The sequence below is a fragment of the Thermomyces lanuginosus genome (assembly GCF_041956635.1).
Source record: "Thermomyces lanuginosus strain ATCC 200065 unplaced genomic scaffold VTN49scaffold_31, whole genome shotgun sequence".
Classification (NCBI taxonomy): Eukaryota; Fungi; Ascomycota; class Eurotiomycetes; order Eurotiales; family Trichocomaceae; genus Thermomyces; species Thermomyces lanuginosus.
The window spans coordinates 1,564,652-1,592,415 of record NW_027192365.1 but is presented as its reverse complement, the minus strand read 5'-3'; the positions used below and the strand labels follow the sequence as shown (position 1 = coordinate 1,592,415).

The 27,764-nt window shown below is 55.0% G+C and overlaps 10 protein-coding genes across 10 annotated transcripts; 7 read left to right on the top strand and 3 right to left on the bottom strand.

Annotated features, from left to right (window-relative positions):
* Positions 1–254: 254 nt before the first annotated feature.
* On the top strand, positions 255–2,302 carry VTN49DRAFT_4639 (uncharacterized protein; the record flags this gene model as incomplete). Its single annotated transcript, XM_069412607.1, has 5 exons — positions 255–303; positions 358–545; positions 596–1,059; positions 1,111–1,562; positions 1,617–2,302. 5 exons carry the CDS (start codon positions 255–257, stop codon positions 2,300–2,302), a joined length of 1,839 nt encoding a protein of 612 aa, XP_069267834.1.
* A 4,673-nt stretch (positions 2,303–6,975) lies between these two features.
* On the top strand, positions 6,976–9,084 carry VTN49DRAFT_4638 (uncharacterized protein; the record flags this gene model as incomplete). Its single annotated transcript, XM_069412606.1, has 1 exon — positions 6,976–9,084. One exon carries the CDS (start codon positions 6,976–6,978, stop codon positions 9,082–9,084), a length of 2,109 nt encoding a protein of 702 aa, XP_069267833.1.
* A 192-nt stretch (positions 9,085–9,276) lies between these two features.
* VTN49DRAFT_4637 (uncharacterized protein) lies at positions 9,277–10,418 on the top strand (the record flags this gene model as incomplete). The annotated part of the gene is made up of 6 exons (XM_069412605.1): positions 9,277–9,493; positions 9,614–9,717; positions 9,787–9,826; positions 9,892–9,957; positions 10,020–10,319; positions 10,378–10,418. The coding sequence occupies 6 exons, from the start codon at positions 9,277–9,279 to the stop codon at positions 10,416–10,418; spliced, it is 768 nt and encodes a 255-aa protein (XP_069267832.1).
* A 37-nt stretch (positions 10,419–10,455) lies between these two features.
* Positions 10,456–13,887, bottom strand: VTN49DRAFT_4636 (uncharacterized protein; the record flags this gene model as incomplete). The annotated part of the gene is made up of 12 exons (XM_069412604.1): positions 10,456–10,577; positions 10,634–10,679; positions 10,858–10,906; positions 10,969–11,280; positions 11,340–11,428; positions 11,492–11,791; positions 11,872–12,273; positions 12,329–12,614; positions 12,661–12,666; positions 12,820–13,121; positions 13,196–13,275; positions 13,779–13,887. 12 exons carry the CDS (start codon positions 13,885–13,887, stop codon positions 10,456–10,458), a joined length of 2,103 nt encoding a protein of 700 aa, XP_069267831.1.
* A 221-nt stretch (positions 13,888–14,108) lies between these two features.
* On the bottom strand, positions 14,109–16,659 carry VTN49DRAFT_4635 (uncharacterized protein; the record flags this gene model as incomplete). Its single annotated transcript, XM_069412603.1, has 2 exons — positions 14,109–16,400; positions 16,456–16,659. 2 exons carry the CDS (start codon positions 16,657–16,659, stop codon positions 14,109–14,111), a joined length of 2,496 nt encoding a protein of 831 aa, XP_069267830.1.
* Positions 16,660–17,522: 863 nt separating this feature from the next.
* VTN49DRAFT_4634 (uncharacterized protein) lies at positions 17,523–18,017 on the top strand (the record flags this gene model as incomplete). Its single annotated transcript, XM_069412602.1, has 1 exon — positions 17,523–18,017. One exon carries the CDS (start codon positions 17,523–17,525, stop codon positions 18,015–18,017), a length of 495 nt encoding a protein of 164 aa, XP_069267829.1.
* A 513-nt stretch (positions 18,018–18,530) lies between these two features.
* VTN49DRAFT_4633 (uncharacterized protein) lies at positions 18,531–18,857 on the top strand (the record flags this gene model as incomplete). Its single annotated transcript, XM_069412601.1, has 1 exon — positions 18,531–18,857. One exon carries the CDS (start codon positions 18,531–18,533, stop codon positions 18,855–18,857), a length of 327 nt encoding a protein of 108 aa, XP_069267828.1.
* A 480-nt stretch (positions 18,858–19,337) lies between these two features.
* On the top strand, positions 19,338–21,502 carry VTN49DRAFT_4632 (uncharacterized protein; the record flags this gene model as incomplete). Its single annotated transcript, XM_069412600.1, has 2 exons — positions 19,338–20,795; positions 20,849–21,502. The coding sequence occupies 2 exons, from the start codon at positions 19,338–19,340 to the stop codon at positions 21,500–21,502; spliced, it is 2,112 nt and encodes a 703-aa protein (XP_069267827.1).
* Positions 21,503–21,592: 90 nt separating this feature from the next.
* On the bottom strand, positions 21,593–24,926 carry VTN49DRAFT_4631 (uncharacterized protein; the record flags this gene model as incomplete). Its single annotated transcript, XM_069412599.1, has 5 exons — positions 21,593–22,431; positions 22,490–22,705; positions 22,754–23,525; positions 23,573–24,614; positions 24,667–24,926. 5 exons carry the CDS (start codon positions 24,924–24,926, stop codon positions 21,593–21,595), a joined length of 3,129 nt encoding a protein of 1,042 aa, XP_069267826.1.
* A 783-nt stretch (positions 24,927–25,709) lies between these two features.
* Positions 25,710–27,748, top strand: VTN49DRAFT_4630 (uncharacterized protein; the record flags this gene model as incomplete). The annotated part of the gene is made up of 3 exons (XM_069412598.1): positions 25,710–26,217; positions 26,267–27,639; positions 27,692–27,748. The coding sequence occupies 3 exons, from the start codon at positions 25,710–25,712 to the stop codon at positions 27,746–27,748; spliced, it is 1,938 nt and encodes a 645-aa protein (XP_069267825.1).
* Between the last annotated feature and the right edge of the window lie 16 nt (positions 27,749–27,764).

The window sequence follows — 27,764 nt, the reverse complement described above, 5'->3', positions numbered from 1 at the left end:
CAAAAAACAAGAGAATAGCGCGGCTCCGAGTATTCAAATATTTATTTCGAGACGCTTTCGGTACCGAGAAAGTTGCAACTTCGCCTCGTTCCGCCGATTAGATACTAGTGTTCAACGGATGTTCTGATCGTGGCTGTTCCTCAAGACACCCTCGCACTAGCCTGTCAATCTACATGGGCAGGATCGCGAGTGAGCGGCCATAGAATCGCGCCCCGTGGTGGATAAACGGAGGGCCTGCGTCGTCTTCGTTGGGCATGGAATCACTGGTGTATGAGAACTCGCCGTTGGCGCACTATTTGGAGGGTACGAACCTTTGGTGTTCGAGAATCAGGGCAAAATGCTCACTGCGAAATGCAGGCGAAGGCGAGCGTGCAGAAGACTGGACTCCACAACAAGACGATTCGAGCGCTGAATCCTCAAGTCCTGCCAACTTTGCTCCGAAGGGAGCATCGACAATTCCGTCGCGCATCCGCGACAAGCTCCCGACGCCGCTAGAAGTGCATAGATTTGCAGGCCTCGGAGGAGTGATCAAGACAATCTGCTCGGTGAGGTCTCGCGGACCCTGTCGGGCTGCGACATTGCTGATACGTTGCAGTCTACGATTGGTCGAAGTGACAACGAGAAGTTCCTAGAACAGTTTGGCTATGTGATTGTTGCATCGCAGCTGCTGGACGAGCACCGGGCATCGACACTCGCTGCGAAAGATGGCCTGCCGAATCTCGCGTCGGGCGAGTCCGCGACATTCTCGTCGACGGTCGGCCTGACGGGCGCAGTGGTTACGGCCGCCACTTCATTCTTTCTCGTTTGGGTCATCCATTGGAGCCGGCCGCGCGCAGGGTCATTAAGCCCTTGGAGAGTTCTAGTCTTGGTCATTGTCCTGCCCATCGTGGGAATTGGATTTTATGCTTTTGCCCGGCGGCAGTGGCTCAAGTTTCTGAGACATCAGGCGGTTCAGGCGGCAAACGCATTCATTGGAAACGCCAAGGGGTTCGATTCTGTAGTCTCGGCGTCTGTGCTGTTTATCCAGGAGGTAGAGTTGGTGTCCAGGGGTTACCGAATGTCAGTATTGCCGATTCTTCCCCAGGATGCACCGATGCTAACTGCATGTAGAAGCACACCGTTGCCTCCAATCAGTCGATTAGAGGAGAGCGCCCAGGTCCGCCGGTGTCTTCGGCTCCGTCGGACTGTGTCAGAATGCTTGTATACCCTGCTTGAAAAATATGTGCAGGCCCAGCGCGGCATCCGCGCGCTGGCAGATTCGGCGAATCTCGACAAATACTATGACATCTACGAGGTGACTCCGGGCATTATCCGTGACGCGGAGGAGACTTTAGCCGAGAGGGATGCGGACGACCAATATTCCCTGCGGTCACTCCGTGCTTTGTTTGCTCGGACACATGGCATCCGGAAGAGCATTCTGTGCTGTCTGCTAGCTCTCAAGGCGGACGGTACGGGGGCAGACATCGCTACGTGGAGTGCTGCAGTGGAGGAAATGTGCAACCTGGCTACGGTGACCGGGAACCAAATGATGCGGATCCGAAACATATTGGATGAACAAGACCGTATGTTTTGTCAACGAGAAGTAGTCGTGCCTTGTGGCCTAACAACATTACTAGGCGACGTTGCTCCTCCGCCGTTACAGTCCCCCGCCAACCCTGGACGGGAAACGCTACGGGCACAGCTGCAACGGCTCAACTCGCTGACCCAGGGCATCCGCGCTCTCCACGCTAAGATGTATCTGATGCGGGAAGAGTCGGACGCAAGCATGGACCAAGACGGCAGCGAGAAAGACATTGGGGCTGCGCTCATGGCCCAATACGAGTCCATTGGGGCGGACATTCGGGGACTCCTGGAAGAATGGGAGGCTGGGAAGACTGCCCTCCTCCAGGCGATTGAGCAAAGCAGCTCCTCGAACCGCTCGTCATTGACATCGAGTGAGCTCAGATCCCCGCTGTCGCCGGCGAGCAGTTTCGGCGGTACGACGGCGGTGGATGGTAGCCCGTCGGCGGCGCTCCGGGCGCTGAACGGAGAAACGCCGCCGGCGCATTTGACTATACACTTTGACTCGGCGACCGTCGACCCCGTGGAGGAAGAAATTTTCGAGGCCGTGGCATCGCCGTCGTCGCGCAAGCGATCATCACTGAGCCGCGAGGAGCGCATCGCGCGGATGAAGGAGGAGCGAGCGAAACAGGCAGCGGCACGTGAGCGGGCGGAGACCAGCACGCATATGCTGCGCGAGCTTGAGACGGTGATTAAGCACCGGCCGCAGCTCAACAAGCCGGCGCGGATCACGAGCATATGAAGCTCGACGTCCGTACTTTTCCAATGTATGACTTATCCTTGTACAGTAGGCAGTATTATTTTGAGCGCGGCGTTTACGGGCTCGGATGGGTGTCCATTGGGATAGAGGGATTGGATTTTTTCGCTCTGATACCTACTATGCAATACCGTCTGTACATAGGTCTTTTAATTTCTTTTGTATTTAGTTCTTGCATCTGTACGGCGACGCAAACGAGCTTTGCATAGGAATGCTCGGCACCTACCCTGGCGACGCAATCAATCGACATATATTACAGTATCCACGGCGGCTATCCACGGATATGACGACATCGCTCTAAGTTACCGACATTCCAATGTCATATGCCTTCTTGCAGCAGGGCGTGGCGTCGTCAACAGAAAAAGCAATAGCAGGTAAGAAACAACCAAGAAAATGCGTTTGCATTCGTAATCCATTCTATAGAGCCGATAGTCAACCGATCCCTACGTCATTATGCATAGGGAAAGAAAATTCGATTTGGGCTTCGATTGCAGGGCTTGGACTCCTTTTTTGCAGCCCGCACAAGACGCGCCGATCCATTCGGACGAGACAAACAAGATTTCTGTACGAAGTACAACTCGTACGAGTGGAAAGCGAATAAACCTGAAGTTGAAGGACGTGCCGGGAAAATGGAACCTGGAGGCTCAAAAACATGGCAGTGTTAAGCAGATTCAGCTCTGCCTGGTTTAATGATACTATCCATCCATGCATGCCGCGCCAGCCATCGGCAGCACGAGCAGTACGAGTGTACGTGCGTATGTATGGGTACTTTATTTTGAACGCCGAGACGGAGACATGGAGCATCGCTCATCGCCATTTGACTCGTACGGCAAGGTAAAAGGCAAGGCGCATGACCAGAGAATGGGCTTGCGAGGCCTACTCGTAAAGAAACTGAATACTTGTCATGAGGCTTTTATTGAAAGAGTCATGTTTCATTCTATGATCGGATCGACAACATCTCCCTGCGCTTTGATACCCAGGACCTTAACCGATGAAAACTGAAGGGGTTCCCAGCTGAAGCTGGAGCTATACTCACGAAGCTGCGTTTGCAAGCTCGTTGCAAGCTTCGATTGTGTGCGTGCATTGTACATACGGATGCTTCGGTAGCCGATAAAGAAGGGGCAATTAAGGTTTAAGTTTGCAAACAGATCTCCATTCCTTCTCCATTTTTTTTCCCACGCCGATCGGATCCCGTTCACACGGTTCAGCTGGTGTGAGGTGGCAGGGTTCATGATTTTTCATCGGATGCGGTGTGGACTGTGAAGGGAAAGGATCAGACCTAGCACGTCACTTGATGCCCCAGCTGAGGTACCCTCAAAGTACCCCATCGACCAGTTCATGGTTGATGATCGTACTTTTGCTGAGCAGTGTGAGTGACCTAAACCAGATCGATCGTGACCTCCGAACTTTGTCGAGTCCCTGATAAGGGAATTCCGCCAGCGAACTGGAGTTCTTTAGCGCAGTGATAAGGATCACGTCAGTGCTTTGACGATCGGTCTGCCGATCCCCTTTATCGGCCCTCCAGTAGTTATCATCAATTTTATCACGTCGAGATATTGTATATCCGAAATGGTGGTCGTCATCGACTCAAACATTGCGTTTGTTCCCATTTTTCCGGCGGACATGGTTGTATCCTGTGAGAACTACCTAACCGTCACTCTGACTCGCCAGCGACGTGCTAGATTAGACATGTCTCGGACAAAGGCATGGTGAAAAGCATCGCGGTCATGGATGCTGGGGAGACACCGAGACCAGTCTCATCACCCGGACAAGTGAAACGACTTGGATTCCATCCCTGAAGGTCAAGTTTAGTATTCGAAAAGCAAGATGGGAGCGATGCCACATCGTCACATAGCGAGAAAAAAAAAATTCTCCATACTCTACTCGATCTACTGTCCAGCCTTAAAGTTGAGGCGTGTATGAGGCGAAGATTTCCAATGCCAATCGAATCCCCCAGATGGACACGTTTCGTAGCAGACAACATCGCTCGTCGATGGCTCAATACAACAACCAGGGAAAACGATGGCTTTACTTTGCAGATTTGCGATTCGCTGAGTACAAAGTAGAGTTGGGCCAATTCTCTGCTCTTGATATCTCATGATGGAGAAGGAAAAGAACGGATTCAATCCAACACTGACAACACAGCAGTCTCCATCCGCAACCAGATTACAAGACACGTAGGCCAACATCCATCGTCCACAAACGATTGAGAACCAAATTCCGCGGTTTGGATGGCGGGCGCCATCGGGGGGGGCCTCGCTGGAGAATATGAATGGGGATTGATTGATTGATGGGAGAGAAAAAATCCCTCAGGCTCCTCCAGTGATTCGCCGGTTCAGCGTCCCGCCCCTAAACGACGCCGTCGATGCACCAGGCCGAATCGGCTAGGAGACCCATGATTATGGTCTCCAGGCGAGTTGGAGCTCTTGATGGTCAAGAGGCTCGATGATGATCTTCTCCGCGGCTCGGACTGTTTGTTTTGAAACTCGGCTGGATATACTTCATAGGGAGTGAATTAGTGGAAATTGAAGGACCAGATCCGCTGTCATGGTGAAAGGTTCCAGTGATGATTGGATCCCAAGCGGTGTAATTGTGGTCCTCCAGGAGAGAGAGAGAGAAAACCTTTCGATTATGTATTTGTTTCTGTCACAAGTGGGCGGTCTGTACTCATTTTGGCTGGAGGCGGGGATGAGAGGGATCACGATTCCAGTGCTCTTCGATATGCGAAGAAACCAAGAAGTGACCGCCTCTGGACCCAACTGACTTGGACCAATATGATCCCCGTCTCTGCCAAACATCATGAACCCTAGTCGGAGTCCGTCCTCGTCGCATCACTCCAACTTTGATGGATTTTAGTGATGGCGAAACAGCAACCTTTTTGCCCTAATACAAACAAACATACATTGGTAATGTGCATGGACTGTCTTACTATGTACGGATATGGAACGAGCATTGACTGCAGGCCGCTGGGGCCCTGATTGATCCGTGCTCACATGTCATGCATGTCAAGCCTTTCCGATCGAGCTTGGTGTTTGAGACGGGGCGGATGGAATGTGGGATGGACAGGACGAGTGCTCTCCGTCCATACCGCAAAAGTACGGTGCTCCACGGAGACCGACACGAGGAGAGCGATGCACGTGACTCACTGTGTCCCTGCAGCGAGTCTGGCGGTACGGATGCAATGCTAGCACGAGTACTGGATTCGGACTAGATGATGCAGTCGCATCTTGCTCATAAGGCGTCGTCGTCACGACAGCGTAATCGTCCCCCCGGCTGACGTTGCACCTCCAGATTGCCTACGAGGTCCGTCACGTCTCGTAAAATTTAAACCTTGTGTACGAGTGAGTAGGTTCTGAGCTCCCACGCGGGATGCGACGACGGTCAAACATGCGGTCACCAAGCAATCCGCAGCTGTTCAGCACCGATCGGCAGCGCTTCCGAGCGCGGCCAACCTCGGGCGGTGGCCGGTCAGGGTGGGAGTTGATGACTCGAACGATTAGTCGGCGAGCCGGCGCTAGAGAATTTGACGGGAGCCAAAAGTCGGCTGACTCGCTCATGCTGATTAGGCGTCACCGAGTCGGCCGATGACTCGGTCTCCATCCCATGCTCCATCAGAAACTGCTTGGAAACATGGATCAGACATCACCGTCAAGGTACCGATGACATTGTCAACCCCTTCCACATGGCCAAGCTTTATGTACATACTGGATGGACAAGAAACAAACACGTCGTGCGTTGTTCGATCCATGCCGGTTATCCGAATCTGAGCTTCCCGGCTGGGCGGGATTGAAACATTCACGCAAGGATCCAGTTTCCCTTGCCAAAGCGCAAACAAGCACAGCAGCAAGAAAACAAGCATGTGGTGGCCAAAACGTGCGATGACAGAAAGCATCCAATCCTGCCAGATGCCCGAACGGAGCGCCTACAGCGGCTGGTGCTCAAAACATGCATCCTGTAACTTATTACTCACTCAAAACCGAAGTTAGTTCACTGTATACTTACGGAAAGGTTACCGTTTGTGACCAATATAGAAGCTTCTGCAAGTGATATTCTGCAGGCCCACTGCCACCCTCTGCTAATACAGAACAGTCCAAGCTTCTCCAGACTAAAACACCGCCATTACCTAACAGAAACCACTCCCCAACATTCCCAACCGGGCAGGTCTCCTCGATGGCCGTGGTAAATTTGTAATCCTGTTACCGGTCCCATCCGCCGACAATACCAGCCTAATCCCCTTTGGGACAATCCGCGGTGGCGTGTCGCTTTTTTTCTTTCACCCGCCGCTTCGCCAGTCCCGTTGCGTTGCTCTCTCCATCGTGTCAACAGATCTCCATCTTTTTTTTTTGCTCCCGCATTCTTTTTTTTGCTCTTTGCTCCCACATTTTCTTGCTTTCTTGCTCTTGCATTCTTCTGTTCGATCTTCCCTCAACCTTCTCTTCGCGCATTGGTTGCCCTTTCCGCCCGCCTCCGGTTCAAGATGATGTCCCTCATATTGTGACAATTTGCGTCCTGCTCGGGACACCCTTTGTGAGATACAGTCATCTCCGGTGGCTGTCGCTCCCTTCATTGACAGCAACCGCGTCGCTTCGTCTGTGGCGCCCTGGGCCGATTTTCTGATCGTTTCTCCCTGTCGTCGTCGTCTTCTCCGGCCCGAGACCATGCCGCAGTGCCACGACCGTCAGAAGCTGTCGACACTCCGCACCTTGTTGAACACGATGCTCTCGTCGAACCAGTCCGCGGCACCTGCCGGCCAGGATGCCGAGGTGGTCGACGATTGCGATGAGCCACCGGACCATCGTTTTCTCGCGGCGGAGATGCTCGACGGCCTCTCCCAACCCGCGGAGATGCCCGAATACGCCAAGACGCGGCCGACTCTGCCTGAGAGAAAGGAGTCGCTGCTCACACGCGCCCTGCTGCATAGTCCGGACTTGCGTCCGGCCGATCGAGACGCGCGACCGTCCTATCCGCTGAGTAATGCCAGCGGTGTCTCGACGGCCGAACTCACCAGCGACGGGGAGTCCACGAGTCCTACTACTTCCAACGCACCTAGCCCGCCACATAATACGCGTGTTCACTTTGTCCCGACTGAACAACCTCCTATCGACCCGAGCGAGTCCAAGGTCGAAGCCGATCTTGGACGGAAACGATGCATCAGTTTTGCCTGCAAGGGGCAAGATGATAAAAAAGAACAACCTCCAGCATCCGAGACTCCGAAGAGAAAGACGACGCTGATGTTTGTATCCTGCCCGACCCGTGATAAGGATTCTCAGTCCCCGTCTACGTGTAAGACAAGATGCCGCCGCGTATCGCCAGCTCCGCCAACGCGTCGGTCACCGAGCCCGACACCGCATGCCAAGGAGCAACCCAAGGAACAGCCCAAAGAACAAACCAAGGAGCAAACCAAGGAACAGAACAAGGATCAGACTAAGGAACAACCAGTACGACGGAAAGGCATCCACGTGAATGGGCTGGGAGAGTTCAAGCCGTCCGAGGAGACGCGGTTCCACGAGTTTGCCAGCTCGGTCGATGAGCTGGACGGCTGGGTGGAGGCGCCGGCCGAGTACAAGAACAAGATCACAGTGAGCGACTGCATGCAGAAGGAGACCGTCATCCGGAAACTCGGCGAGGAAGCGGAGGAAGAAGCAATTGCCGAGGAGGAGGCGGAAGATGAGGCCAACGAAGAGGATGATAATAATGAGGATGATGAGGAGAATGGGGAAGAAGAAGAAGATGATGATGATGATGATGGTGCCGGCGATGATGCATCGACCATCTCTGACGACGGCAACGAGTCGGACAACGAAGCCGGGTTCGCAGACTCGGATGACGAGAATGAAGAAGAGTCTGACTACGGATTCTGGAACCCTTCGGCAACCACAGCCACTTCGAACGCGGAGAACACGGAGGCCGTACGCCTTTCTGTTCCTCGTCGAGAGTCGAACACGTCCCTCGAGTCACAGAAAGAACAGTCGATGGCTAGAACGCCCCGGAAGAAGCGAAAACAACGGACTCCCGGTGCACGGGCCAAAACGCCAGATCTTCCGGACAGCACCGACTTTGTGTGTGGGACGCTTGACGAGGACCGCCCGGTCGAAGCGGCATACATCTCGTGCCGAGAGGAACGGCGACGACAGAAGCATGGAGTGCAGCCGCAGGACATTGACCCTAGCTTCCCCGAGACGGATCCGGAGGACAATGACTTGGACGATGATGACTATGCGAAGTCTGATTCGCAGGAGGCGACGCGTGGGCGGGCGAAAAACTCGCGGCCAACGTCGCCGCGGGCCTCGCCAAAGCGGCCTATGTCTCCGGCACCAGCAGCGCGGGCCAATGGGCGCCACTCCCCGAAGCGAACAAAGTCGCCAGCTCCCAAGCTTCGCCTGCCTCCGCCGCAAGGGATCCCCGTGAACCTGACGGCTGCCAACCAACGGCCGCCGCCCAGCCGCACCAAGTCTCTGCCGCGGACGCCAAACCCATTTTTCGTCCGGATGGAGCGACTGTCGTCGATCTCCGAGTCACCGAACACTCACCACCATAGCCGAGAGCCGCACACGCGCGGTCCGATCGACATCATTCAGGGCTTGGAACGCAAGCGGCAAAAACGGAAGGAGAAGTTCTGGCGGCAGCAACAACAGCGACGCGGCCGGGAGACCCAGTCCGAGCGGCGAAGACCCGGCAAGGGCGCGGAGCGCATGAAAGAGCTGGGACTCGAAATGGCGGAGCGGTTCCGAGGGTATCAGGACCGACAGTTTGTGTTGTCGGTTTAATGACCGTTTTGAGATTGATTCTTGTACATACTTTGGAGGGGGGAATCTTTGCTTTCCTGCACTTTTCCTGCACTTGAGCGATCAGGCTACGTACAGTAATACTAGAATGAAGATTCAAACTTCATGAAAAATATGTTCCGTAGCTAGTAGGCTGAGCTGTCTCGTAGCGATCGGGGAGTATGTATCGGATTAATGCCTGAATTTTCAGGCCTGAATGCCAAGTCTCCAAACACCGAAACTGCTTTGAGTGGCCAGACCGGAGAAGCACTGCACTTGACACCTCGAAAGTCCGACCAGACACACGACCCTCACCAATCTCTGCTCAAGCAACACTCAAAACTACTCGCCGACTCGCGGACTTTTGTGAGAATCGAAAGGGACTCTTTCGCAATGTGGCTTATCAACTGGTGTACGTACTTCCTCCCTTCAACCATATTTTTTTTTGGTTCGGTTTTTACACTATCGTTGCGCCATTTGAAAGCTCCGACTTGGACAACATGGACTGATGAGATGGGTTTTTGAATGACAGTCTGGGATATCCTTGCGTCCCTGGGTCTCTTGAACAAGCATGCGAAGCTGCTGTTCTTGGGGCTCGACAATGCGGGCAAGACGACGTTGTTGCATATGTTGAAGGTACTCTTCTCTTCCTTTTACCTCTCTTTCTCTGAAGAAAGGAAAGATGGGCTGACGATGTGATGGCAGAATGATCGAGTGGCGATTCTGCAACCCACTGCGCATCCGAGTACGTCTATCAACCGTATACACAAGGAGAGGGAGAGAGATCGACAGGACTGACGGAGGAAATAGCATCCGAAGAACTCGTCATCGGCAACAACCGCTTCACAACCTTTGACCTTGGTGGTCACCAACAAGGTACTTCCTTTTCCCTCCCCTTCTTCCCTTAATAAAACTCTTAACTAGTTAATGATGTGTAGCCCGCCGCCTCTGGAAAGACTACTTCCCCGAAGTTAGCGGCATCGTCTTCCTCGTCGACGCCAAGGACCCCGAACGCTTCGCCGAGTCCAAGGCCGAGCTCGACGCGCTGTTGGGAATGGAGGAACTCGCCAAGGTGCCCTTCCTCATCCTCGGCAACAAGATCGATCACCCGGATGCCGTCAGCGAGGATGAGCTCCGGCATCATCTGGGTCTGTGGCAAACCACCGGAAAGGGTAAAGTGCCGCTTGAGGGGATCCGGCCGATTGAGTTGTTCATGTGTAGTGTGGTGATGAGGCAGGGTATGTCCCTTTTCTTCTTTCCCTTCTGGTGAATACTTGGCTAATGTGTTTTGTTCAGGATACGGTGAAGGTTTCCGATGGCTCTCCCAGTATGTTTAGACGACGGCTTATATTGGTTCTGGTTCCCTGGTGGTTGTCACATTTTGTGTTCTTTTTTTTTTTTCTCTTTTCTGTGTGTCCACGGTGGACGGGTATCATTACTAGCCCATGACTGATCAAGATCATCTCCCGTTATCTGTCGTTGCATCATGATATAATCTGATTAATCCTGCCCGCTTCTCATTCAATCTTGTCCAAGGTGAAGACTGAAGCACCTTGTGTGTTTCGTTGATCTAGTGTGTTTGTCTCTTGTCTGTTTGCCTGTATGTCGTCATGAGCGAAGAAAGAAATTATTCAGTTTTCAACTCTATAACTTATCCTGCCCAAAAAGCTTTCTGTATGGTCGAGGACGGGTGTATAATATATATATGTAAAAAGAAAAAAAAAAAAAAAAGTCGAATTCATGCCTTGTACTAGTACGTAGAGTGCCATTCCAAACAAGAAACCAGTTCCAGTGATTCATTTCATTTCCCGTCTTTCCCTTCCGTCTGCGCTGCACCTCACACCAATCAATCAACTACCTAATTCGAGTCCATCCATTTCCTAGCACAAGAGACTCAAAAAACAGAAAGGATCGCAACGTAGAAGAGAAGAAACAGATAAGGCAGGAAAGCGAGAGAAAAGAAGGGAAAAAAAACGACCTAAAACGAACAAAATAGACGGACGGGAAAACGCGCGTAGTTCGATACACGGAAAAAGGCAACATCGATATAACCGCGGATACCGAATGATAACCCGAGGAAATCGATTCGAACGTCGTGGTCTACCGGTCGGAAAACTCGTACGGTGATGGGTGGATATAGCGTGACGGCTTGCCGGGGCTCGCCTGAAGGGAATAAAACCTATGTCGATCGAAAACTCTCTATCTCCGTCCGAACCTGCTCAACATGGGGAAGCTCGTATGCATTTCCTTTCTTTTACTTCTTTTGTTTGCGCGGAGGAGTAATGGGTCGGCCACTGCTGAGACCCCCGGTCACGTACTTTTGTTTCTTTTCCGCTGGTTTCAATATCTACAACCATTAGCGGGGAAGCCTAAAAAAAAAAAAAAATGAAGGAAGTTAAGAAATGCCTACCTGGAACGAACACAACAAACTCTCGTCGACACTCATCATGGCTCCCGCATTGTCGAATTCTCCGCAGTAGTTGGGCGCGCTGAACAGCGTCACCAACTGCCGCTTCGAGAAGAACTCGTACCCGTCTTCGACAACTTGGTGCGCCCGGCAGATGAGGTCCATGTCGTGCTTCTGCAAGAACCGCGATACGACGTCCGGCCCGAATGTAAACGATACCCCGCGGTCGTTTTCGCTCCACCCTGTGATGTCCTTGTCGGGATCCGACCACAGCAGGTCGCACAGGAGACCGCAGTCGGGAATCTGCCCCGGTTAGCAAGCTTCCGCTCTGAACTTGGAAAGAATATATTTTTTTTTTTTTTTTTTTTTTTTTTTCTACGTACATCAGTCGGCCGCATCACCCGGCGGATCTGCTCCATCGAGTTCAGATCCGGACTCAGACCGCCGTGCATGGTAAAGATCTTCTCATCGATAATGGCAGCAATCGGCAGGCAGTTGAAGCAGTCCGTAAACGTCTTCCACAGCTTAATGTTGTACCGTCGCTTGCACTCATCGTAAAAGCCATAGATCCGGTTAATCGATGCGCACTCGTGGTTACCCCGCAAGATGAAGAAATTCTCTGGATACTTGATCTTGTATGCAAGCAGCAGGCAAATAGTTTCTAACGACTGCTTTCCGCGGTCCACATAGTCGCCCAGGAACAGGTAGTTGGCCTCTGGAGGGAACCCGCCGTACTCGAACAGCCTTAGCAGGTCATAGTACTGCCCATGGATATCACCGCAAATCTGAAGCCCCTGGTTAGCGCGATCACTCCTTTACTTTTATACAGTGTCAACACACCTTAATCGGCGCCTCCAGCTCCAGGAGGATTGGTTGCGAAATGAAAATCTCTCGCGCCTTCGTGCACAAGTGCCGAATCTCCGACTCTAGTAGTTGCACCTGCTTTCCGGGCCGGCTGCCTCGCACTTCGAGCAGGCGGTCGATGATCGAATCCAAGTCAATCTCGCCTTGATCAGCCATGACGAGCGAGCGACGGAAGGAAAGGGGGAAAAGAAGGCGGTCGGAAAGAAAAGAGAAGGAAGGAGAAGAAGGGACGAAAACGGGCAGGCGAAACGCTGGCGGGCGACTTTGGCGGGCGCGGCTTTGTTAACGAGCGGTGCTGGATTAATGACCTGAAACTGCCCGGGATCCGGCTGTCAGTGGAAATTTCGACAAGATTGAACGGACGAGTAAAAATTTTTCTGATTCCCAACGATACTGATTGGTTCAGGATTGCAGGCGATGAAAGACGCGTGGAAAGGATTTCGATACGGAGGGAGAGCAAAACTCACTGAGGGGAGGGGGGTTTGACACGCCCCCCGACACGCAGGATTAGACGATCGGCGGAGGGTGATGATTTCACGCGCTCTCCAGCGACAGTCGTTGCGGAAACGAGTCTTGCAATGGGGAAAATCAAAGAACTTGCCGGTGGAATTCGCTTACGAGTCGCGCCGGGAGAGGGATGACACCAAGACAAGCCGATCGGGGTGGGTGCAGGGATGGAACTCAATCGCACAGCAAGGGCGACGGTGGACCAACTTATCACGACACTGACGAAAAAGCAATCAAGCGACGATGCACTGCAAGCGGGACGCTAATCCGAATTCGAGGACGGATGAAGTTCCCCCCGGCGAAAAAACAGAAGTCGAGATTTTCGCTGGGTCGTACTGCAAGGAGCGGGAACGCGGTGGCGGGGCGGGTTCGGTTTTTTTCCTTCCTTTCAGCGGAAAATTCAGAAACACACACAGCTGGACGTCAACAAGAGGGCTCTAGCAAAAAGACAGGCCGCAGAGACGAATGAGAGCGCAAAGAAAGCCGCGAGAGGGACAGAGTGCGGGAGGGTTGGAGGAGAAGCGTTGAGGAAAAACCCAGAAATTAATTGTTGGTTTCGGGGCGAGCGGTGTCGTTCCAGGCCGCGCGGACGATCACGAAAACTTGTCTAGCCCCAGGGGTCGCAGTCGTGCGACGGCTACGTGATCCAAATACAATCTTTTGGGATGGAAAGAAGTATATAAACACACAATTTTTTTTTGATCTCCAATTACCTTTCCGGCCGGGATGCCGTTCCTGTGCTCGACTGTTGTTGCTATGACTGGGGATGGCCCGCCCGGAATGGAATTGATTACATAATCCAGAGGCTGAAAAGAGGTCGCCGCGGAGACTTCCCAAGAATGCGAGAAAAAGCAAGTTCAGATTCAACTACCTAAACAAAAGGCACTCAATTGAATTGATCGTTATTATAAACGCATACTCTCCGGCATCAGGGAATCATCGCCAGTGTATATAACAACCAATCCAAAATAAACCTCAGGCCACCAACCCATGCAATCATCAGCAGTCCCGCAACGAGAACCGCCCATATGATACAAGCGGTCTAGCAAACGATCATAAAGAAGTCATCACAGCATCCCGCCCAAAAAAAAAAAATCGTAACACCATCAGTATGCAACACATGTACAGAACAGATCCAAAACCAGACAGGGGTATATTGCCGATAGGGTATCCTCGACTCGTCAACATCGAGTATGCAATCGACGTGCAAAGACAGGAGAAGAAGGAGAATAGAAAAAGAAAAGAAAAATCAGTCAACGGGCCCGCCTCCTTGGATCATGACTTGACTGTTGCTGCGCGAGACTGGTTCGGGCCGGATGACCGGCCCATCCAGCCCAGGTCCCGTTCGAGGAACGGCGATGCTCGCTGACCGGACACGTTCCTTGGGCCAGCCATCCTCACCCAAGTCGTTCAGCCACTCGTTACTGACATCGCGCTGAAGCGCCTCAATCCGTTGGCGGAATGATTCGCCGTTCGTAGGCCAGTCCAAAGTCTTAAACGAAGGCCCTTCCTGGGCACTGACAATGGGCTTGGCAGATATTGTTTGGCTGATGGGTTCCGTCCCTGACAAAAGGGACATAGTAGTCGGCGATACCGCCTCAACGGCGGCGCCATTCGTAAACGGGTCCGCCAACGAATTGGGCGTGACGATCAACTCTGGTACTGCAGTCGTTAAAGTGTTTTGTGCAGAGTTAGACTCCTCGCGCGAAATATCGGCAACATGCCGCCGCCGATGATTCTTCCGCCGACGGTTGGCGCCCTCTTGGACGGCCGGAGTCGAAGTCTCTGTGCTAGGTTGCCCCACTGCCTGGGCGGCGCCTCGGCTGACCGTGTGAGTCGGTTGCGGGTCGGCAGGTCGGACGACAGGAGCAGATTCGGGTTCGGCAACACGGTCGATGAGCTGCTTCCGTTCGCTGTACCCCGGACCGGCGGAATCGATGATAATGTCCTCCGAATAGCCCGGGGTTTGACGGAAGAGATTGAAGATGGTGACCCGGTACCCACGATGCGTCTTGGTGAATGGATTTCCCGAGACCCAGATCTCCCGGATCTCCGGCAGCCCCGTCAGCCGGGCGATCTCACTGGGATCGGTGAGCGCATTGTCCCGCAGATCGACACGTTCTAGAGACAGCAGTCGCTCGATGCCCGCCAGCGAGGACAAGCGGTTGCCGCGCAGGTTCAGTGCCGTGATCGCGGGCAGCGGATTCTTCGACAGCGAACGTAAGGAGTCGATCATGCAGTTGGACAGATTCAGCGCGCGAAGAGAGACGAGAGATGCCAGGCAGTCGGGCACCTCAGTGAACAGATTCGACGACAGATCGAGCGAGTGTAGCGTATTGGCGACCGGAGCGAACGCATCGGCGGAGATTGAGGTCAGGGAATTATCCGGTAGGCCGAGGTGACGCAAGAAGCGCCATTTGCTTGGAGGCAAGACGTCCGTTAAAAGAGTGGAGGAGCTGCGCTTTCCATGGAGCGAAACCTCGCTCGAATTCGAGCTCCCGGAGCCCGAGCGTGCCATCTTCATCGACTGACGACGGGCATGACGAGGTGCGCTGGATCTCGCGGTGGTCGGGCGCGTAGGAGAATAGCTTCCCGTCCGTCGGTGCCCACGCTCCCCTTCCGACTGGGCACGCATCATGGAAGCGGACTTGGGACTGGAACCCGTCGGCATGTTGGAGTCTTGGCGGGGGGACCCAGGGGCCGAATTCGACTTGGAAGTATTTGACCCGCCACCGAGTACAGGAGAGGGCTGAGATTTCGACGAGCGGAGACGACGCTTATCCATGTCATCTAAGACGATTTTCGTCAACAGGTCGGCCGGGTCATCCAGATTTGCACGCTTCAGGGTCAGGGTGCGCAGCTGCTCCGACAGGCGATCCCAACCATAGAAGGAACGGAAGTCAATATCAATGATCTCCAGGGCGCCCAGGTTCTTAAACACGTGAAGTGGTACGGCCGTGTCCAGCGGGAATTCCTCATAACCACGAATCAGACGGGCGCGATGGTCGGGGGCCAGGCGCAGGCAGGGGATTTTGGTAAAGGCAGAGTACAGGTACTTTAGATCGGCCTCTATGGCAGCCTTGGCCTTTTCCGATTTCATACCATCCCTGGAACCAATGCCGAACGAGGACCACAGAGAGCTAATGCCAGACATGACACTCCGGACACTGGATACAGAGTGGATGGAGTCCCGGTCGCCGCGGGAGCGACGGGGCCGGTTCAGAAAGGATACGTAGCTCACAGAGGACTCCATATGGATGTTCTCCAGACGGACGTTCATGGCGCCTACGTTGATGCCGAGTTCCTCGAAGCGGGAGAGGAGATAAAACAGGTGATGCGGCGTCAGTGTGAGCTTCGCCGGCTTAACATGGTGAGTGGTGAATTTCAACGCGCCAAACGACAGGGCAGCAGCCAGGGCCGATGTCGCCGAGGCGGCGCTTCCAGAAGAGCCTCTGTAAGCCGCATTGGGAACGGACTGGCGACGGAGTTGGAGGGCATTGGCCAGGGCTTTCTCATGGGCGCGGACAAAATTGGCAAGGTTCTATTACGGTGTCAGTTCCATTGACTGGGGGTCTGCCAAAAGGGTTATCACGAACCTTTATGAAGAGCTGACCATCTTCCGTGTTCAGTTTCTCCATGGTGATCTGAATATTTCCCCGACGTCGCCGGGGCCAGGACAGTGACCGGCACTCGGCAGACCAGGGTTCACCAAGCACAGGAGACACCGGCGATGGCGGACGACATTGTTGCCGGGCGTCTTCGTGGTGTCGATCCAGGTGAATTCTGTGATCCGACGCCATGGTCAGTTTATTTTCCCAATTTCACTCGCCTGGATGCTGGAATTTTGGCGGCGTACCACTGACTACCGCGCGTCCCTGACCGCGTCGGGTATTAGTCTTCCCCCCTTTATTCAGGAGGATGTTTTTGCCTTTCTTTTTTGGGGTTGTCTCTTTGTCTGCAGAGCCGGGTCCTTGTCAGCCAGCCAACAATCCCGTTCAGCAGCAGCGACCGTGCAGAAGAAAACACAAAACAAGCAATCCAAAAAGGGCACCGGCAAAGACAAAACGACCGCCACGCCTCAAAGATTCGACCAGAACACGCGTATTCAACAAGCCACCAGAGAAATCAACACGCCCCGTCCGTGCCAGAGGAGAAGAGAAAACCGGCTGCGGACTCGGGCAGCGTGGCAAAGGGGAGAATGGAAGAGGTCTATGGAAAATGCAATAGTTATGAAAGGTGTATTTTTTTTTTCCTTTTGGTGTTTCGAGGGTGCTAATATTTTCTTTTTTGTTTGCAGCGCTGATTCCCCTCGCTTGGAGGGGCGCTAATTGGGGATAAGGCAGACTAAAGTTGCCGCTAAAAGCCCCCAGTGGACCCTCAGCGAGGCTAATCAAATGCTATCTGCCCGGGGTGTCCCCCAATCACGCTGTGGCAGGGCCAACGCCTGAAAAGTAAATCCTGCTCGACATGAGAGGATCGATCGCCAGGGTTCGCCCGTGCCCGGAAGAGCCATCCGCTTTGTGCTGACCACTGCTCACGAGCGACTGCTTTGTTTTTTGGTATCGACTGTCATTGCGCACTCCGCTCGAGTGGCAATCCCCGCGGCCGGCTGAACAGTATGGAGTAGTAATTTCTACAAGGATCGAGCACGCGCCGTCCAAGTATGGTTCTGTCAGAGACTAACGTCCTCCACCACGGCTCGGCGCGATTGGCTCGTCGTATGCTAGGAACGAAAGGTTACTGTGTGTTTGTCGTAGAAACGCGGCACCATGATGCCACTCCGGCCGATGGGAGTGCGAAAAAGACAGTAGATCTCCAATCTGGCCGGTCAGTCTCCTCTTTCACGAGGCCCTCTTTGCCGTCTTTTCCTCTTTGCCGTCGGTTGCCCGCCACCCGTCGCCTGAATCGCCTCGACGGGGAGCGGCTCATGCCTCCCTGGTGGATGACCGGATGGCTATTCTTATCGAGCTGCGCGCAGACTCCATCGTTATCGCAGAGCCAATCAGGATCAACTGGCAAAGCAACTCATTTGAGTGCCGTGCAATCATCGCCCACAGACGCCAAAAGGGAGACACACCGCACGGGACTCCTCCAAAATGCCCGTCCCACCCCAAAGCAGATTAGCGCATCTGCAGCCTGCGAGAGCCGGAACATGTGATTGGTTTAATCTACGCTCCTCTCTCCGCCGCCCCCAATCAGCGTGCGAGTCCGGGCTGGGACCACTTCCGGATGAGTGCGCTCCTCCCAGCCGACCTGCCACTCGCCGCGGCGAGATGCAGCGCAGAAAAGAAACGCGATCAACCACACATGACGATGCGATCATCTGCTCGGTCTGTGTCATGCCCCCCAATCACGCACCGCGCCGACCCTTCGAATACATTCTTTCTCCTTCACACTGGGTCCAGCAGGAAAATTTCTGCCGGATCCTCAGCTGATCGCCAGCCCTGTCAGAAGCCGAGAGAAACGCTTGCTGATCACACGGAGAATTCGATAAGTAACGCGATTTTCGCACGGCTCAACCTAACCTAGGTCGGTCCAGCAGGTAGTGACATTTGTTAACTAAAAAATCAAAATTTTAATTCCGCGGTAGCCGCCCCCCCAATGATCTGCGCCGTGGGGATGAGACAACCGCCGTTGAAGGTTACAAAGCTGACAAAGTTACTACTGTAGTATGTATGTACCAGGGCCTGTAGTCGCAGCCAGTCCGAACGGGCGCTCCGAAACCGCTCCTCGGAAGACGGAGAAGACTCGGCTACGGGAGAGTCCATGCCGCAAAGAGAATGAGCTCGCCCGCCCCCGTGGCATCAAATCAGAGGGCGGGGTGGGCAAGCTGCCGATCCGTCGCGCAAGCGTCGGTGTGGTGGTGCCACTGCGGCCGCCAAGGTCCATCACGGTGACTAATGCGGTCCCCTTTTCAGGACCGCACACGAACGACGGACAAATCTCCCCGTCGAGGGCCGCCGATACGCTCGCAAAAAAAGCCGGTCACCATGGCTGATCCACCGAAATACGGCCATTGCTTTTCCCGTCTGGGATGGTGAGGATGCACTCTTGCGTCATAGCATTCCCAGCTCTGATGACTTGCAGAAACCCTTCGGAGAAGCCCGGCGGAGCCGGAAACTGGACATGCCGCTAGTCATAGGGCATAGCGGGGAGTGGGATGGCTGCGTCCATGCGACTGCGACTTGTGCCCGGGAGTCAAAGATGCCAATCTTTTCTTTTTCTTTCCCGTGAATGCATCATTCGGCATTTGAGCAACTCGAGCTTTCCCCAGATTCAGAACCGCCACATCACGTGATCACATTGTCCACGGTGGCTGTTCCCACTGTGGCTGGTGCCAACCCGGACGGCATGACGTCGGGCCGACCCACTATCCGAACAGGGATCACTGAATCTCTGATTCATGAATTTGTGTCGGTCATCAGCCCTGGGCCACAGTGGACGCGTGCCGCCATGTCCATGACCATGAGAGAGCGCCATGGCTGCCGACGATAAGCCAAGTGCCCACAATGCCGATGCTTCCGCATACGACTCGTACGATCCGTACGATCCGTCAAAGCTCCCCGATTTTCGGCGCGAGTTTATCTCGCCCGACCATCTCCGTCAGTTCGAGGAGGCGTTGAATGCACCCGACGCCGACGCGGTGGTGGCTCTTAATGACTGGCGGCCGGTCCGCCAGCGAGTGCGCCAGTCACCCCGTAGTCAACGGAAGAGACGAACGGTCGACGAGACACGAGAAGGCGTCCTCTACAACATCCTCAAATATCCGCTGCTGCTCATTTCGCTCGGTTGGATCGTCGTTTTGAGCATTGCCTATCTGTTTACTCGGCTGTACATTCACCTCTACGAGCAATATGTCACGTGGACGGGCCAGCGCGAGAGGTTGCGGCGGGCGTTGCGAGCGACGAAGGACTACAACGGGTGGCTGGCCGCCGCTCAGAAATTGGATGAATATCTGGGAAATGATCGATGGAAGGAAAACGACGAGTATGCTTATTACGACCATATAACGGTGCGCAAGGCTGCCGGGCAGCTGCGCGAGCTGCGCCAGGCCGTGGAGAAGGCCGTGGCAGACGGCCAGCCGGCTACCGCGGAGCTGGACGAGCTGCGCTCGCTGGTGGAGACATGCGTCAAGAACAATTTCGTTGGGATCGAGAACCCGCGTCTTTACAGCGAAACGTACTCGGGAACGAAGCGCCTAGTTCAGGAGTACATTGATGAGGCGCATCAGGCGCTGCAGCTGCTACTGGACACGAGAGAACTGCCCCGCGAGGTCAAGTACCGGCATTTCCGGCACCTTGATACCAATTTTGGATGCACGGCCCTGTGCCTGTCGGGTGGGGCGACGTTTGCATATTATCATTTCGGAGTGGTGCGGGCGTTGCTGGACAACGGCGTGCTGCCGGAGATCATTACGGGAACGTCTGGAGGCGCTCTCGTGGCCGCGCTGGTCGCGACGCGGACGGATGAGGAGCTAAAGCAACTGCTGGTCCCAGCGCTGGCGCATCGGATCAAGGCATGCCACGAAGAGTTTCCCGCATGGGTGTGGCGATGGTGGCGGACTGGGGCGCGGTTCGACACACTGGACTGGGCACGCCAGTGCAGCTGGTTCACAAGGGGTTCGATGACGTTCCGAGAGGCGTTTGAGCGAACGGGCCGGATCCTCAACGTCTCGTGCGTGCCGTCGGATCCGCACTCGCCCACCATTCTGGCCAACTACCTGACGTCGCCGGACTGCGTGATCTGGAGTGCAGTGATTGCGTCTGCAGCGGTGCCAGGGATTTTGAATCCGGTGGTGTTAATGAAAAAGAACCGCGACGGCAGTCTATCGCCGTATTCGTTTGGACATAAATGGAAGGACGGGAGTCTACGCACGGATATTCCGATTCACGCGTTGAACTTGCATTTCAACGTTAACTTTACCATTGTTTCGCAGGTTCGCATAACCGCTCGTTTCCCATTTCCGACCGACACTAACGGACAACGCAGGTTAACCCCCACATCAACCTCTTCTTCTTCAACTCACGCGGCACCGTGGGCCGGCCCGTGACGCACCGCAAGGGACGTGGCTGGCGCGGCGGGTTCCTCGGGTCTGCTATTGAGGAGTACCTCAAGCTCGACCTGAACAAATGGCTGCGCGTGCTCCGGCACCTGGAGTTGCTGCCACGCCCGCTGGGCCAGGACTGGAGCCAGATCTGGCTGCAACGGTTCAGCGGCACGGTGACGATCTGGCCGCGGTCGACGCCCTCCGACTTTTGGAATATTTTGGCGGATCCGTCTCCCGAGCGGCTGGCGCGCATGCTGCACGTCGGCCAGCAGAGCACGTTTCCGAAGATTGCGTTTATTCGCAATCGGATGCGGTTAGAGACCGTGATCATGGAAGGATTGCTACGGACGTCGCCGTCGGGGACGAGGGATTTGTCGCCGTTGTTGTCACGGCGGGTGGATGTGGATCATCATTCTACGAAGCCGTTGGGGGATTGCGAGACGACTGAAGACGACACGGACGAAAAAAACAGCCGACAGAGAGAGCGGCCCCGCGCGCCGGACAGACGGGGATCACGTAGTAGCGTCCTCGAGGAAATGCGCCGGCAGTCTGCCGTGTTCTTTGACGATCCGGACGTTGAGGATACCGTTCAATAATCATCATTGCAAGGGCTAAAACCAGAACCCCAACCCCGTACATACATACAACGCCTAGAGTACCACAGCCGAATAAATATATAGTGTACACTAAATCACCAAATATTTTTCCGTCACCTTCCTCGCTGCCGCCAAATCGCCATTCACCGCGTAGATTCCCTGCAGCGCAACCGCCGCCTCTCTCGAAAAATCCTCCACAAACCCTTCCCCTTCTTGCCCACTGTGTTTTGCACGAATCTCCTCCCCCAATTCCAACGCCCGTAGATACCCTTCCTCGGCGAGATGCGTAATCCCCAACGAATGCCACATGCGGGCAAAATTAAACTCCATCTCCTGCCGTTCCACTATACTGCCGCGCTCCCTCACCCGTCGATAGGCATGCATGAACGCCAACCCTTGCACGATGAGATAATGCCGGTTATCCGCCTGCCGTTTCAGCGCATGATGCACGTACGCCAATGCGATGGACAACAAAACCAACGGGTTCGAGTCGTCGAGTGCGTACGCGCGGAAGAAGTAGTTGAGGGCGGGGAGGAAGCTGGAGCCCGTGAAGAGGATGTGGCCGTAGAGGGTGAGTAAGGTGGAGTCCAGCTCCTCGGCGCGCACGACGTTGCCGTTCTCGTCGCGTGCGGTCAGCGCAGCGCGTTCTTGGTAGACGGAGGGTCGGCTTCGGGTTCGTGGGGGGGCGGTGCCGCCGGCGGCAGCGGCGGCGTTGCTGTCGTCTGGTAGAGAGTAGTCGATGGCTTTGACTTGGCGGAGCATGAATTTCATGTGTGGGGAGGTGTGGAAGGTGGGTTGTCGGGGATTGCTGCAGAGGCAGCTGAGCAGGGCGTAGAGGCGATAGGTGTCGGTGACGAATTGGTATTCTTTGATGAACCAGCGGGCTTCGGTGGCCATCATGTCTTCGTCGCCGAGGCGGATGGCGCATGCTGTTACAGTTAGTCTTGAAACTCGAGTGTCCTGGAAGGTAAAAACGGGAGATCTTACTCATCCAGCAGACATGGATTTGCCGGATCTTCTCCCGGTCGTGGTACCATACGCTGGCCTCCGCTGCGGCGGCAAGCGTGCTGTACGCCTCCTCCGCTTCACCCTGCCCGGATACTACAAACGCATATTCGAGGAAGATGTCCAGCCATTCGTCAAATGAGATGCCGTAGTAGTCGTTGGGTGGTGGAAGCGCCGTGTCCTCTTTGGCGGTTTTGCCTGCATACTGTCAGCATCATGCCTATGCCATAGGGTCGACGTTCGTACGCATCGTCTCCTGCAACCGTCCCGCTAGCTCGCTCATCTCATCCATGAGCGCCTTATTGCCGTACGCCCCGGCCTTGCGGGTTGCATCCTTGGAATACCCAAGGAAGATGGTGTGCCGCTGCAGCGGGAAAAACACCCGGTTCCCTCGAAAGTCGCGCAGCAGCGCGTCCGCAATGTCCAGCCAGTCCTCCGTCGCGCCGGGATCGCCCCGCCGCATCGCTGGCCTGAGTTCCATCATCTTGGTGTAGAGGTACTGCACATCCGCAGGCTGCTCCGTGTCCGCCTCGGCCCCTTTGGCAGGCTTCGGGGCAAGGGGTTTGGGCGCTGCCGCGCCCTCGGCATTTTGGAACTCCCTTGCTAGTTGTCCGATCCGATGGTCCCTTCGACGGCCACGACGGCCGCGTTCCTCCCAGCCCAGCCTGACGGCTTGATTCACGTACTTGAGGGCCTCCTCGTGCATGCCAAGCGCCTCGTACAGCTTTGCTAGACTCACACGTACGGCCATGTTGGTCGCGTCGTGCTCGACGACAGTCAGGTAGCAGCTTTCCGCCTCCTGGTAGTTCTGGTACGCGAACGCGCAGTCGCCCATCGCCATGAAGTAACCCACATCCGCGTACTCTTCGGTCAGCTGCAACGGCCGATAATATCGCATCGCTTCCTCAAACAGTCCCGATTCCTTCAACGCATCGGCTGCTTCCCGAAAAAGATCGGCATAATCCCAGAGTTTAGCCGCAGGTGAATTGTCCTCGGGATCTAACCATTCAAAGTGACGCTGTACACATTAGACGACTGCAATCGCAAGAGAAGAGTTAGACGCACCAATGCTTCATCAAAGTACCGATCTCCCAATTTCAGACGAAAGACGCCAAGTTTGATCCGCAGCTCCATTGGGAGACCCTGACCGTACGAGTCCAGCGGATACCGGTCGGGATCAAAGCCAGTCGTTTTGATCCGTCGAGGAAAGTGGTCCGCATCCCACTCGCGGTCATCGTCGAAGATGCCCTCCCACATGGTGTCCTCTTTTCGATCCAGCAGCCATCGTGACAGGTACCTGAGCGTGCGGAGTCCTTCCTCGTAACGCTTGGTGTAGATGAAGAGCTCGACGCATATGTTCACATCTGACCAGGAAAACTCCAGCATTTCTGTGGTCGGTTCGAGGTTCGTGTAGTACCGAACACTCTCGAGATAGTGGTCGAGCGCCTTCTGGGGCTCGTTCATATCAATATAAGTCTCTGCCAGATGTCGCAGGGCGCGGACATTGTGCGGAAGATCTTTGAGAATACGCTCATATTCCGCCGCCGCTTTACCATTGTGGCCCAGCTCGCGGTAAATGGCGGCTCGCTGGAAGCGCACGTTGTAGTTCTTTTGGTCGAGATCAATAACGCGGCTGTAGCAGTAGATCACGTCGTTGAGGGCCGACTGACGGTCCTCGCCGCTTCGCTCGAGAATGAGCTTGGCCACCTTGTGCCACACGCTCGGGTCTCGTGGCCGCGTGTGCGCTCCGCTGAACAACGCAGTAATGGCCTTGTCTCGCTCCCCGCGCGCTAGGAAGATCTCTGACAGCAACGAATGTGCCGCGAAGATTTCCGGATTGATCAGAATTGCCTGCTGCACGAGGTTTATGGCGCGGTCGTAGTCCCCATCAATGAATGCCTCGGTCGCCTGCGAATGCAGCATTTTGAACTCGGGGCTCGGCTCGAGCGGCTTGCGCGGTCCGCGTGGGATGCCCTTGCCGCCGCGTGCGCCGAAGCGCCCCGAAAATGGCCCGCTTCTTCGCCGGCGTCGCCTCCATGAACGGCCATCCTCATCGTCCTCCGAGGGGGGTTCTTGCAGGCCGGGCAGATCATCCATCTCCTCGTCACTAGGTACATCACGTCAGTCACGCCTGACAAGGAACTTCTGACGCAACTGACCTGGACTCATCCTCCTCCGGAGCGACGTCTGATTCCTCGTACTCCTCCGATTCTTCGCTAGCGTTGAACCGCTCTTGTAGTAGTCTTCGCTGGCTGACCGGCAGCGCGTTTATGTCAATTGGCGCGTCATCCTGGGTATCCCCGCCCTCGCCATAAAGACGGGGGTCAATGACTGGGGGAATATCGGTCTCGCCATCGGTTGGCTTCCACGAGTACCGCACGGCTTCGCGGGGTTCTCGCCGGGAGCTTGAAGGATCCATTCTGTACCAGTCGATCCTATCGATCCGGCGTGCGGGCGTTAATCTCGGGGCAATGTGACACCGTCATGGACAAATCTGGCTGCAGAAGCTCGGCGCAAGTAACAAAAGGCTGTCTGATCTAATTCTTTGTTCTTAATACCCGATTCCCAGCAGTTCATGACTTCATGCGCTCATCCTGCATAAGTTATCAATAGCATCCACAGTGCTAACGCGGTTCCACTTCTTAGTCAGCAATAACCGAGTATAACCACGATTCCAGACCGAAGCGGAAAAATCAAAGCTAAAAATAAGAACATGAGAGAAGATCCCACGCTTTCCCCAGGTTCTCCCTCGAAACGCTTTTTGATTTCTTCTTCCCGCCGGCCTTAATTCTTATTTCCATCTTCTCTTCTCGCCCTCCACTCCCGTTCGTTCCTTCGAGTCTATCCTTCCCTCCTCCTCCTCCAGGTCTGCGTCCTGTGTTTGACACACACCCCCGGCCTGGTCGCCCTCTCGCTGATTCTACCGCCGCCCCGGTTCGGCCGATCCTCGCCATCCCCAACCTCTCTCGTCACGACCGTCCGATCCCGGTTCGATCTAGCTATAATCATTCCGTGCAGCCACTGGACTGGTTGTGCGTGTTGTTCGCTTCCGTATCCATCACCGGCGTCCCCGATTTTGGTGCGTTGGGCTAGACTCCGGCTCGAGGGAAAAGGATCAGGAAAATCAAGGATAAATAATCGAGGAATCTAATTCGGATCTAATTCTTGAATTTTGGATTCGTTCATTCTTTTGTGACCCATCATGGCAAGCCATATCATCGGCAATCGGAACAGCACTCCTGAGGCGTCCAAGTCAAGCCTGCGGCCGCCATCGTCATCGCGGAATCTAGGCGCTTCCCATCAACTGCGGGCATCCGCAGATATGTCGGGCTTCCCGTCCCCCCTCTCCGCCCGAAATACTATGCGTCCGGCGTCTGAGATATTTTTCAATCAGCATTCCCAGAGTCAGGGGAACATGGACGATGCTCTGGATCGGGCCGCGCAGCAGTGGATCGATGATATCGACCAGTACGAGACCACCCTGTCGGAGATGGCGGCGGCCACCTTGGATCAGGATTTCAAGGATGAGCTGAGCGCCATCGAGCAGTGGTTCCGTGTCTTGAGTGAGGCCGAGCGCACTGCCGCTCTGTATGCCCTGCTGCAGCAGACGACCCAGGTGCAGATCCGGTTCTTCATCCAAGTCCTGCAGCAAATGGCCAAGAATCATCCGATGTCCGGAGTACTGTCTCCAGCCAACTTTGGCGAAAAAGGTTTGTTTACTCCCCTGCGCTGTTGCTTCACGCTGGCTGACGAGCTCAGACGCCATGTCCAACCGCCTGAGTGACGCCATGTCGAAATTGAATGTCGAAGGCTCGCGGAATTCTATTGGCCGCCCGCCACCATCTCCTGGCGCGAAACGCAATTCTGGTCTGGATTCGTCGACCATTAACGCCATGTTCCCCGATGCTGCTGCTGCACTCGCGAAAAAGAAAGCCGAGTTCAATCAGACTCCAGGCAGCGCGCCCGGCTCGACCTCTACGTTCGCCGGTGATCGCTCGTCTCTGGTAGCGCCGACCATCTCTGCTCCTGATAACAAGGACAATCTTAACCAGCCGCCGCCATCCCCGTGGAGCCAGCGTGCACCGGAACCGCAGCCACCGATCGCTCGGCCAAAGTCGTCTTCAGGACAATCCTCACAGCAGCAGTCGCAGCAGTCGCAGCAACAGCAACAGCAGCAGCAGCAGCAGCAGCAGCAGCAGCAACAGCAACAGCAACAGCAACAGCCAATGGGTCAGTTTAGCCAGCCGAATGCATCGTCGGGGCTTCGTTCACCCCGCCCGGGCAATGTGCAGAGCACAACCCTTACCGCCCCTGACATCACTCAAGATGCACCTCTTCTCTCCCCGTATAACGTTGGCAATGCCAGCTGGGCGTCGTTGGCGAGCACGCCCCTGGCACCCACGTTCAACGCTCAGCAGCAGGCATCGTCGCAGGCCGACATGGTTGCGAACGCCACGGCGATGAAGCTGGCTGCGTTGTCCACAGTGAACAACCGGATTGCGCTGGACGACGCGCGCAAGTACCGTCGGGCACGGTCTAATGATGGGCGGAACACGGCCAATAACAACCAGAATCACCTCTCGCCCAACGTGGCGTCGAATGTGCCCCAGGCCAACCTTGTGATGGTTAATGATGCGGGCCAGGTGCTCAACGCGCAGCAGATCGCGGCACTGCAGGCACAGCAGCAGGCGGCTATGGCCGGGCGCCGATCCCGCCCGAACTCGCCGGGCATCGCCATCCAGCCGCCGCTGGGGCAGATGGGGTTCACTTCGCCTCAGAACAACGGGTTCCTTGCAGCGTATGACCCGAACAACGGCCTGCTGGGCAACGGGCTGAATACTCTGGGAATTGGCCAGTTTGGCCTCAGCGGGCATGAGGGCTACCTGTCAGATCACTCCGAAGTGACCCGCGGACGGTCACCACGCGGCCGGCGCGGCAGTTCGAAGCCGCCGGAGGATCCGACGGACCCGAACCTGCTCAAGGATATTCCGGCATGGTTGCGGTCGCTGCGACTGCACAAGTATACTGAGAATCTCAAGGACTTGAAGTGGACTGAACTTATTGAGTTGGATGATAAGGGCTTGGAGGCCCGTGGCGTTAATGCTCTTGGAGCTCGAAACAAGATGCTCAAGGTGAGCTCTCCACCGTGATTCGCAAACATTTAATTGTCTAACAATCATCCAGGTCTTTGAACAAGTCAAGGAAGCAAAACGCGAGGGCAAATTGGACAGTGCTCTGTGAGCGACAAAAAAAAAAG